The sequence below is a fragment of the Sphaerodactylus townsendi genome, linkage group LG07 (genome assembly GCF_021028975.2).
Source record: "Sphaerodactylus townsendi isolate TG3544 linkage group LG07, MPM_Stown_v2.3, whole genome shotgun sequence".
Lineage (NCBI taxonomy): Eukaryota > Metazoa > Chordata > Lepidosauria > Squamata > Sphaerodactylidae > Sphaerodactylus > Sphaerodactylus townsendi.
In genome coordinates, this window is record NC_059431.1 from 65,640,352 (window position 1) to 65,652,413 (window position 12,062).

The window sequence follows — 12,062 nt, forward strand, 5'->3', positions numbered from 1 at the left end:
GGTGCCGACTCGTTTCGCGGTCCTTAATCTCCACAAATGCCCTCTCTTCTGAAGAAGATTTTTTCCTGGGTATTTTGCAGAGAAAAAACAAAAATAGCGAGGACTAGTCATCCGTAGCAATGGACGCGTGTAGCCCTTTCGCCTCCCACCGGAAGTCCTATTGGCTTCATTTCTCATAGGCAAAATGAACTGCTGGGCCTGAATGACCATCAGCTGGTCCAGATGCTAATGGAAGGCCATTGGTCCATCAAGAGTCTCCGAGGTGCTCTTAATGGTCAAGTTTGGCCCTGCCTGTAAGGTCCACTAAGAATCTGTAACTGTCCCAAGGTCACCCTAGTGGCGGAGCTATAAGGGGGAAGGGAAGGGGGGACGTAGTGCACCAGGCATGCACCTGGGAGGCACGAAAATCACCCTTTGACCCTGCCCCCCTCGCCCTGCCAGGTCTGGCTCTGTCCCACTAGCCTGGCCCGTTTTCAGCTGGAAGAAAGCTGTTTTCTGCCAGCTGGAAAAGGTAAGTGGGGGGAGCCATGGAGTGTGTGAAGAGGGGGGAGCTGCAGGGACAGGACCAGGGCCACAGGGGGCAGAAAACATGGAGTGCGTCCCAGCTAAACTTCTGGGTCATCCAGTGAGTTTCAGGAAAGAATGGGGATTTGTAGTCCTTGCCTGAAACTATAACCACCATACCACACTGGCTATTGTGAGGCAAGGTTCAATGTTAGCAAGCAACCAGATCTAGGCGAGTCAAACTATCATGTGGTATCAAGTTGCTGAGTGGTTGCTGCTGAATCTGGCTGCAATTAATCCTCCCTCGAAGGTTAAAACAGTCCAGAAAGCACCCTTTCCTCCTACTGAGTTACAGAAACCAAGCCTGTTGTAGTTGCCTAAAAGCAGACACGGAGGGCATTCATTTTGTAAGTAAAGTTGCTCCTTTTACCATTTGTTTTACCCCTCATCCGTTTGTAAATGTATTTCTGATTTTGCTACAAACCTGGAACATTTTTTAGATTTGTAGAAAGATTTGTCTTGTTAATTCACAGGTCCAATCTCCAGATTTAAGGATCCTCAGATTTGGCCAACTTGGCTTTTAAAATGCAGATAACCAACCAAACCAAGAAAAAGGTATCACTTTATTCCTCTCATTCTGTGGCACAAAATGGTTATCATCAATCAGATAATCAAGTGATTCATAGAAAACAAAGACATATATTCTTACATAGGTTTTATAGAGAATCCCCACAAAGCAATAATTCAGTGTTGCTTTCTTCATAGATCAATTCAAAGGAAACTAGCTAGTAATTCCATACAAAAGAACATGAATCTTTGCCCTGCTCTAAGAAATTGTTAAATCATCAAACATTTTAAAACTTGTCAAGTCAAATTAAAGAAAAAATATTGCTGTTGAACACTTTGCTTTGAGGAAAGATTTGAGGAACTTTCGATCAAAGATAATTAAGTAACAGCACAGTTACACTGGTGAAAATGTAAGTGTAACATAGGAACGTTGGAGATACCCAGTTCTTCTACAAAGAGAAACAATGAATTAATCTTCCCCATTTCATTTATCAGTCTTAACCACATAAAATAATGCAATGTTTAAATTGTCAGTGCTATATAGTTTCAAAACACTGACTTCCAACAGATTAGGCTTGGATGAGCTCCCATGTTTCACTGGTACCAGTGGTAGGATTCAAATAATTTAACAACCAGTTCCGGTGGTGGGATTCAAATGATTTAACAACTGGTTGTCTACAAGCACCATTTTAACAACCGGTTCTGCCGAAGTGGTGCGAACCTGCTGAATCCCACCACTGGGTCAATCCCAACCCATCAGTGGGACAAGCTTCAAATTAGAGAACAATCCTAAGCAGGTCTAGTCAAAATCCTATTCAAATTGTTCTTTTAATGACACTGTTTCCTAAGCATGATCTTTTTGAAGTTTCACAGATTTCCACAGTATTTAATCTTTCTTAATAAAGATATCCTGTAAAGCACTTTGTAATTTGTCCAGTTATTTAAGTAGACATGTGCTTTATATTTTGAAAAAGCCAGAAAAGCCCATTTAAAAGTGGATGGGAATTTAATTAAACCATAGTCCTAAAGTTGAATGAAAACTTATTGAGATCAAACTTCATTTTGTATAGTAACTGGATCTTTGTTATGCTAGACATAAGAGATCAGTTGTTCAAGTGGTGCTGAGTGGTTGCTTTGATCTGGACATGTGATCAGGTTTTATTCAGCACACTGTTCACATGCCTTTGAACTGCTGCATTAGTGAAAGTAGCTGCTGATTGCGCTTCTGAATGCTTTGCTGTTCTTCTCTCAACCGATCCTGTTCCTGGAGAATTTCCTCCTATGATAAAATCAGAAACCATGTTCTTACATAGTCTGGCTGGCTTCGTTTTTCTACCCTAAAAATTATTTAATGATTTTTAATAAACTCTATCTTCTTTGGTTGTTATGGGTTTTTCAGGCTGTGTGGCTGTAGTCTGGTAGATCTTGTTCCTAACATTTCACCTGCATCTGTGGCTAGCATCTTCAGAGGTGTATGAAAGAGAGAAGTCTGTTACAGTCTGTGTTACACATATTTTATCTATTTTGCTTTATAAATTATAAATCCTTGCAGAATCTGATGTAGGTATCATTTTGCAAGATTTAGTTCAGGGTAAAACAATTTCTATCAGCATACAGTTGGAATCCAGATTAAGAATGGATCCTGTACTGGAAGTGTCAGTGGCATCTATGTATCAGAATTCTATGGGTAGTTAAAGATATCAGTCTGAGTACTTGGGAAGGTCATCTCTTGAAAAGTGAACTGCTACTGATGGCTGGTAAAATGGCATCATAAAAAGATGAGATTATTGATCTGTCCCTGAGATTTACTGAACGGATGATGGAAGCTACAATTTTACATCTTTTCAAGAGATGTTTAAGATATATTGGCAATTATTGATCAATGTCTTTCGGTATGAGATTTTTGAACAGATGGTGGCAGAATGTTAGTAGATAACACAGCGGCTCATGAACTAGCTTCAGGCCTGGCTTTGTGATTTGGACAGCCTTAATAACTGATGAATGATCACAATAAAGAACATCTAAAAATTAATTATAATTAGACAAAAATATGTTTTTTGGTAGATCTAGAATTAGGTATACATGGTTCATCCATAATCACGAGACTGAACAATGCCATACTTTCAAATATCTCGGCATTGCATTTTAAACATCATGGTCTTGGCAAGTCCATCTAAAAGCCAGTCTCATAGCAGCACAATGCATGATATAAGCCTTGTGAAGATCCTGTTACTCTAAAAGCGGGCAATTTATAGTTCCAGCTCTCAAAGAGTTCCAGGCAAAGCTCCTGTATGGGTAGAGATTTGGGGATGGAATAGGAAGATCCTGGATAACTGGATTAATCCAAAACATTTTATAAGGAAAATTCTTGGTCTCCCTCAGGGAATCCTGGCCACCCATTTAAGGACAGAGGCAGGCGTACCATGAATTTCTATGAGGGCACATCTGAGAGTATTAAAATATTACATTAAGCTGAAAATATCTCAGACATGGTCAAATGTGGCTTTTGGTTCTATTGGGAAGGGGATCAATTAGTCTACATGCTCCTAGAACTACCATCTAGTTTAAACAATCCGTTGGAAAATTTCCTAGTCCTGCTTCATATCCCAGCAGCATATTACAAGCATATTCTTTGCCCTCTATTGAGTTGGTAAAAAATTGGATACAAAAAAATTCGTAAATGGCTTCTAGAGAAGCATGCATCCCATGATATTGAATTGATTTGAATTTCACAATTCTCATTGTGATATACATAGCTCAAACATACTAATTTTCTCTTTTGTTATTAAAAGATCTTACAAATCTGGCTCAAAGAAAAGCCTTCACACACATAAAATTTCAAACCTTGCCCTGAACATTTTTACAGGGAAGATTTAATAAAGTCCCCATGGATTTGAGATTCTGTCCATGATGTCCTAATCAGGTTGACAACCTTATCCACTATGCCTTATACTGTCTGTTATACAGCATTATATGTTATAACTGTTTCAAATCATGGTAAATTTTCCTGGTACTGGCACAAATTGTATTAGGGTTTTTTTGGCAGATGCTACGTCTCTAGTTACTCTTAAAGTTGCTTATTTTGCCTTTTTATCATGAATCATAAGGAAGAAAATTGTTCTCAAATATCTCAATGAGATTTTAGGATGGCACATTTTATATGGGATGTTAAGGTTATGTCTAGCTTTATGGTTTATTTTCTATTGGCTTGTTTATTTTGTGTATAGTTTTTTAAAAATTAGTGCTATTTTACTGCTGTATGTTATCCTGTTATAGTTTGTTACATGTTGTATACTATTTATCATATGTATGTTGTTATAGCCTATGGTCACAACAGTAAAATAAATTCACATTCAGAAATGGACAATAACAATGCATCTCTGTTAATTCTACTACATCTGTCAATAACATTTAATATATGATATTTTGCTGGATCAGCTGGAATCTATGATGGATATGAAACCTTCAGTGGCTTCAGTCTTTCCTTAAAGGTGGGGATCAGAGGCAAACAGCAAATTAGGACTTAATTTGTAGACTTCCACAACAGTTTTTTTCTTCCTATGTACTTTAATAATTATGTTAAACCACTGGGTGAGATTATTCTCAGACCCTGAAGGTGACTCACCAGTTTGCTGGCAGCCTTCTCCCATTCCCCTCCAGACTGTTCCACTATTACCTCCCTCCAAGGGCTATTCAGCTCGACCCCAGTCTTCCCAACATGTCCCTACCACTGCCAATCAGCAACTCTAAATCTGGGAAACTCATGCTTATTCTTGTAGGCCAGTTGATGGTTGAACCATCACCACCACAGTTGTACTTTTTCAGGCCCAATAAGTGATGACTGCCCAAGCTCCCCATATAGTCAGAAAGGGGAAGGGTGGTTGTGGCTGGCTTTGGCCACTCCTCATGCTGCTAGAACTACCATCTAGTTCAGGGGTCGGCAACTTTTAACACCCAAAGAGCCACTTGGACCTGTTTTCCACTGAAAAGAAAACACTTGGAGCTGCAAATACTTTTTGACTTCTAAAATGAAGATAACACTGACTTTATTCTCATGCCGGAAGAAGTTCCCTTCTTTGAGGCCCATTTTTACCCATCAAAGCAAAAAGGAAAAAAAGGGGGGGGGTCTGTTGTTTTGTACATGATTCAAATGACCAGCAATAGAGCCCCTGTTTCACACATTTCTCTTTTCTTGTGTTGAAAGACATTGATTATGCCCCCCCCAGAACCCCCTCAAATTCCACTTGGATGGTGGATCAAAATTGGTGCCTTTAATGGGGTTGTCAACTTCCAGAGGGGGGGGGCTGAACTTCTCCCCGCTGTGAGAAAATGTCTGCCATGGAGGATGGACTTGACAGCTATATTCCTCACTGAGCGTGGCCCCTGTCCTGGACCCCAAAGTCACAGCTTCTGAGAATCTACCCCCAAATGTCCTGGGATTTGCCCGCCGGGAGTTGGCAACCCGTGACAACCATGGCTGAGGATGATCCCGGCCTTCCTCCCTTCCACGATCTACAAGCTTACCCTCCACTGACTTACTCTGAAGTAAACCTTCCAAGATCCACGTGAAAGGCTTTCCCCATGTGCTCCTGTCCTCCTTGGCAATGCAGAGGCAAACAATTCCCACCCACTCCCGCCTTCCCATCAAACAGCCCTGACGAGTGCAACCTTGCAGGGCTGTAGGTAATAACTCATTTAAAACCTGACATTGTCTTTCTCATTTGGACTCAGCCAGGCTGCCATCTGCCAGGAAAGCCCCTGAAGCTCAGTGGGGCTGCTGGGGGGTCTGCAACCCAAGGTGGCGCTGCAGGGGTCCCCCATGTAGTCCCGCCCCCCAAGAAGGACCCGGGGAGGGGAAAATGAGGCCACCCAAAGCAGGGTCAACCCCTGGCCCCCCATTCAAGGGGGGCGGACTGAGGTCAGGATTGCACTGAAAATCTGCGCTCCTTCAACTCCCTCCTGTTTCCTGCCTTCCATTGCTCACCCGTTCAAGAGGATCCACCAGCGGTGCTCCACCTCCGCCCTCATCACCGGCATCAGCCAACCAGGAAGCTGGGACAGGGAAGCTGGAAGTGGCTTGGGATAGCTGTCTCAGGCTGTGCCTCTCTAGGAACAGGGGCTCTTTCCCATTAACCTTTACGGCAACTCTCCGAAGGAGGCTCAGAGGATCCAAGCCACACAGAGCCGCAGTGCAAGGTCAAAAAGAGCCGCATACGGCTCCGGAGCCTCAGGTTGCAGACCCCTGATTTAGTTTAAACAATCTATTGGGAAATTTCCTAGTCCTGCTTCATATCCCAAATCTGCTGATATTTACCCTCATTTTGTAGATTTCTTTCCTTTCCTTGTCATTTTCTTCTGCTCTGGCTTTCAGCCATGCTTCATTTTGTGCTTTGTGTTTTTCTAGCATCTCTTCCAGCTCCTGTTTTTTTAAAACGTTTATAATAATTATTAATCACACTCAAAATCTATTGATATCAGAATAGCTCCACAGCCTTAATCTAACATGCTCTAGAATGTATTCAACTAACAATAAGTAAACAAAACAAAACACAACAACAACAACACACTAACTGGTGCTAGACTGAGTATCTGGGGGAATAACAAACTTACCTTCTGCTGATTTTTGAACTGTTTGCTGTACTGCTCCTTTTCACGTTGTAAAACCATTGTAGCCTGGACCAATTCTGCTTTTGCACTGAGAAGAAACATGCAAGAAATAAATAGAAGATTAGCCAAGCAACAACATCAAAAGAGATGCCAGGAACTAGTGATGTCCACAACAAGAGATGATTTTAGTCTTTCTGGAAAAAAGGACCACTTGTTTTTAAGTGTGTTTTATTTTGAAAGGTGTCCCTGCAGACTTCTGGCTTCCGGCATTATGTTGGCTGTAGTGCTCCTGAGGGAGAGACAACACTGTTGTCTCTTTTTCACTTGGGTGATATATCTGAGCAATGGAAGTCCCCTGGATTAAAGGAAACTGCCAGGAAGAAAGGCACTGTACTCTGCAGAGATCGGAATAGAGGGGTGAGGGGCAATGGAAGAAAACCAGAGGCCCTGGCCCTGCCTACCACCATCAAGGCAAAGACGCAGTTGTAAAACTACTTTAATCTCTAAGTGATGCTACTTTTTTTTCTGAAGAAGGTAAGAAATGAAAAAAGAGTCTCATCTTTCATCATATACTTCACCCAGCAAGAATTTACTTATAAACAGAAAAGTACAACTGAGTTATGTGTCTGATTTATGAACTACGTCATAAATTTTGCCATGTTGGAATGAGAGACCTTGTTTAGAGCTCTGTTAACGCAACATTGCTGGAATGCTCCTCCACAATGTAACAAAATACAAACTTAAGAAGCTTCCTTAAGAAAAGGATTTATAACTCACCCAGATTTATAATCCACCCAGAGTAAAAAGACTTGATTTTGATATAGTTGGAAACTGAAAGAAAAGGAGGAGGAATGCAAAACTATTTTGAATCCACCCATCCCAGTTGCACCAGACCAAATGCAGATAATTGAATCAATGCTTGCCTCTGTACAGGAATTAAAAATAAGATTGATAAAGTTGATACATGCAAGATTCAGCAGAATTTTAAAAAGCGATTAAAGGTATGCAAGATTTGCGCAAGGACTTTCTACCAGAGCTAGCAAAATATTATGTCCATCCTGGTTCCAGAAATAGAAGTAAAGTGAATAAAAAATATTGTGTGAAATCACTTGCTGCACAAAAAAAGGTGCTCCAAGACTGTGGCCCTTTCTGCACAGCAAATTTAGACCGGGTTGCAGCTGGGATAAACATACTCGGCATGGCCCGGGCTGTTCACATGGCCAGCTGTTCCGTGAACAGCCAGCGCATCAGCCAGGGCACGTGCCTTCACATGGAGGCATGTCTTTTTCCTTAAAACTTACCTCCCACTGATGCGCAGCTCTGCCAGCAGGCATCCATGCTACCCCAGAGCCCTGCTGAAGCCACTGCGTGGCTCCACAGCCCTGCGTGGCTCCACAGATGGGAACTGGGAGGTAAGCAAAAAAACCAAGACTCCGTTGCATAACACGCCTTGCAGCCGCGACAGCTTGCTCAGCCGCAGCTGCAAGGTGCGTTAAAACAAAAGAATTGCATATATCGCTATTCTTGTAAAACCCAGGTTGGGAGGGAAAACGCGGAGTAGACTCAGGAGTGGGATCCATTGCAAAGTGCCCCCCAACCCGGGTTTTATCCTGTCCTTAACCCGTGTTTATTGGTCTGTGCGGAAAGGGCCTGTGTGATGTATCTGACATTAAGATCAATTAAAATAGATACACTTCGCATGCATTTTAAAAAAGAGATTGCAGTATTTGGGGCAGGACTTGATAATCCTGAAGGAGCTGCCAAAGTGTATTTGGGGAAAAGGCCCCTACTCTAGTTAAAGAGGGGAATAAACTTCCAGGGGAAAAAAAGAATTCCTTTAACAACTGCTTAACTAAGGCTATGATACTGGAAAAATCAAATCTGTTCCAACTGATATGTCATGGTTTCTTCCCAAGGAACATTTTTGTGAGGCAGCTGGGGATCTCAAACAATGCTGCCAGCAATTTTCCAACACTGAAACTCACATAGTTTCTTGGGTACAATAGCCATGGCCAAAGCTAGCTGAAGGTCACAGGGAACGTCTGAGAAGCATTCATTTTGATATAAGAATCTAACCATGAGAATTAGCTGCCTTTTCCTTCTGGCAGATGAAGGGTTCTGTATCAATCATTCGCTGACTAAATCACATTGTGAGACAGTATGATTGTAGGAGATATCACTAGTATTGTTATGAGCTTAGATTCAGTCTATCTTTTGTGACAAAAAGAAAAGTAATGTGTCTTAACAATTGTATACATGTCCTCAGCATATACAGAGAAAATGGCTCTGGCCTATAGGGGCCTGGAGGTGATGATCCCTCAGCTCAGCTGACAGGAGGCAGCTGATATTGTCTGTGAGGAAGAGGAAGCATTGTTTTAGATGATGGGAGAGATGCAGACAGAAACTGCTTTGAGATGTCTGAAGCATCTTGGGAGGAGGGGTTCAGGGTCTCTGTCTCGGGGGAGGAGGGTCTGATGTGGAGTAGCAGAACTGCTGCCCTATAGGAGTGCCTTTCTGTGTTCTGCCTGTGTATCTGCAAGTAAAGCAAATGACACATACCAGTACTCTCTCTCCTTCGAAGGAAATGAACCCAAATCAGTACCACCCAAGACACTTCTCACTGTTTGGAGAAGTGAGGCATGAATAGCACTACTTTTATTTTCACTTTTATTTTGGAAGCATTAACTATGACAATAAGAGGCATGTTGCCTGTACTGATGCAAAACTATTTGATTAGTATTGACATTCTATATTCCCAAAGTAATGAGGACATTTTTTAATTTTCTGTCAAACATCTGCTTATTCCGCCCCTTTAAGGATACTGTTCCCTTTTAAGAATCCTGCTCCTACTGAAGCATTAGATTAAACAGAAATTCCAGGGATACCAAATAATACCTACATGCCGAGTTTTTGAAACTCAGAATCCAGCAAACCAAAGGCTGTTATAATCATGTCCATTGCTTGGTTACGCACTGAATGGAAATCTTGGAGCTGGGTTGCCTGTGTAGAGAGTTATTTGTTATCACTGCTTGAGTTGCAGTAAAGAAGGATAATAGAAGAGAAAGCTTATTTAATGATTAACCTCTCCACTTCAATTGGGAACAGACAGCCAAGAGTTTTCACACCATGGCTCCCTTTTTGGCCTGGCAGATTTCTCCTTCACAGCAGTGAGGGAATGGTACGTACAACAACACAAATATAGTCCTAAAGTAGTACAGGACCCTACCTCTCATTCAGCCCTTGAAAGAGGATTCCTTTGGGCCAGGCTTCATAATGTGCCCAACATATGTTGGGTCGCAGGTGCACAACTAGACTGTCAGAGCTGCATCAGGGAAGCTCACATTAAAAAGTGCTCATTCTCTTGGTGTTGTGAGGGGGAGGAGGAACTTCTAATTTCCCTCCAATCCTGCTTTTGAAAGCAGAAAGGGCATGGAGTCTTTTCACTGAATTTCTCTTGTTACACATGTCCAAGGAAGGGCATATGGAGCTAAAGTCCCTCCTCCACCTTTCGGCTGGTGAAAGCAAGGTGGAAGGGAAAACAGAAGCTCCTTCTCCCCTCCCACTCGCAGCACTCAGCAAACAAGTACTTTTTAAGGTGAGTTCTCCTGATGTATTCTGGACTATGAGTCCATCCATGCAGACATGACCCAGCACATGTCAGGTACATCAGGTAGTTACACCATTAGACTGTTTGTTTTTTGTACTACAAATTAATACATGTGCTATATATCTTGCCCTGCTTCAGAATTTGATTTCTGAAACATAATGTTCCAGATCCCAAAGGGAGTGGGGAAATCCTTGGCATTTTTAATTAATAAAATTGTCATTAACAGCAGAAGCGTTATGTCGCTAATTTATTCTTTTATAGTATAATGCTTGCTGCTTAACAGTGGTTTCTCAGCTTTCAACACTAATTAATTCATTTGCCAAGGAGTATTCTATGTAGGCAAATATTTAATAAGTAGTTTAATTGCTAAGTAAATTAATTACTAAGTAATTAATTCAGTAAGTAATGGTGATGCGTGGTAATCTGGGAGATCTTTATAAGCAAATGATTTAAAGAACATATGAAACGTACATTTCTCTGTACAGCAAATGGTTTCTTTTGAAAGTGCACTTGAGTTGTGTTTCAAGCTGTACCAGCAGAAAAGACATGCGGGTTATACAATGACTTAGCGCAGACTTTTTCTGGCAATTATTGAAGAAAGTTAAATGGAGCTGAAGACTCAGTGGCAAGGCAAATAATGCAAGCACAACTGCCCAGGAGATTCATTTATTTATATTTCATTCATGTCTTAACATTTTAGACAGAAGAACAAACTTGTGCCTTTTTGGATCTAAGCCTTGGGGTTGTCACAGGAGTAGCCTGCAGGTACATACCTTACACAATATCTTGACAGCTTTGTGCACAGTGTTAACAGAAGAATGTTACAGGAGAAAGGGTGTCCGCTTTCTACTTTCTACACTGCCATTTCAGTACAAAAACTGGCACCCAACAGCACAAGAAGATGCTGTGTAGGCCAGGACCAGGGAGAAAGAACTGAAGACAGTTCCTGTTGCTTTTGCTATTGCTGTTCTTTCCCTTTGGCCAGCCTTAGTTCCAGTAAAGCAAGCAGAAACTGCCAAAACACTTTGATATCTGAGGCAGAAAATCCAAATGCTACTCCTCAATGGTGGTGAAAATATATTGACCTAAACCACTGTTTCCCCTAAATCTGCTAGCTGAAGCAGAGTACCTTTACTCCAAGCATAGATGTATCCTTGGGGATATTTTTTCCATCTTCTCTTTTACTTTTTTGTTTTATTTATAAAGAGAAGTTTCTTGTGGAAAAACAATTAGAAAGCCAGGCAGAAATGTTGAACACATATGACAAGTCCAGCTGGCAGGAAGCCATTCTTTGGTAATTACCACAAGGAATAAATGGTATGGAAATACCATGTCCTTGGGATTCCGCACTCTTGTTTCAGTCTAGTTTATTGTAATGCACCTGAGGTGTAAAGTCAGGGCTTCCCTTAGGAGCTTAACTGTCAGGTGAAAGGGCTGTTCCTATGTCTGATAACAAGAGAGCAGGAATGTTATACTGAGAACAGAGAAAAGTAGTAAAATTGAAATGAAGCACTCACTGGAGCAGACGGCCGGGGAGATTCAATTCCAGACAGGAAAGAAGGTTCTGTTAACTCATATTTCACCTTGGGGATTTTGGTGGGAGTAAACCTGCACAGCCAAGTGAATTTGAAAGTGAATTTGGAATCAAATGCGAGGCACAGTGGCTAACTGGTTGTGATTCCCATGTCTGCATGTAATAGCCAAGGTAAATCTGCACAACAGGTGCAGCTACGGATATGATATAAGGATCAGTACATTCAGGAAAACCCCAGATTTG

The 12,062-nt window shown here is 41.6% G+C and overlaps 1 protein-coding gene across 1 annotated transcript in view; it reads right to left on the reverse strand.

Annotated features, from left to right (window-relative positions):
• Positions 1–1,108: 1,108 nt before the first annotated feature.
• Positions 1,109–12,062, reverse strand: part of LOC125436993 (dynein alpha chain, flagellar outer arm-like) — a 59,632-nt gene continuing 48,678 nt past the window's right edge. The window contains exons 15-20 of the mRNA XM_048504368.1: positions 11,803–11,893; positions 9,578–9,678; positions 7,456–7,509; positions 6,682–6,766; positions 6,386–6,490; positions 1,109–2,350 (exon numbers count right to left, since the gene is read on the reverse strand). Of these exons, the coding sequence (XP_048360325.1) occupies positions 2,246–2,350; positions 6,386–6,490; positions 6,682–6,766; positions 7,456–7,509; positions 9,578–9,678; positions 11,803–11,893 (541 nt within the window). The 3' untranslated portion in view covers positions 1,109–2,245. The remainder of the gene's footprint in view (positions 2,351–6,385; positions 6,491–6,681; positions 6,767–7,455; positions 7,510–9,577; positions 9,679–11,802; positions 11,894–12,062) is intronic.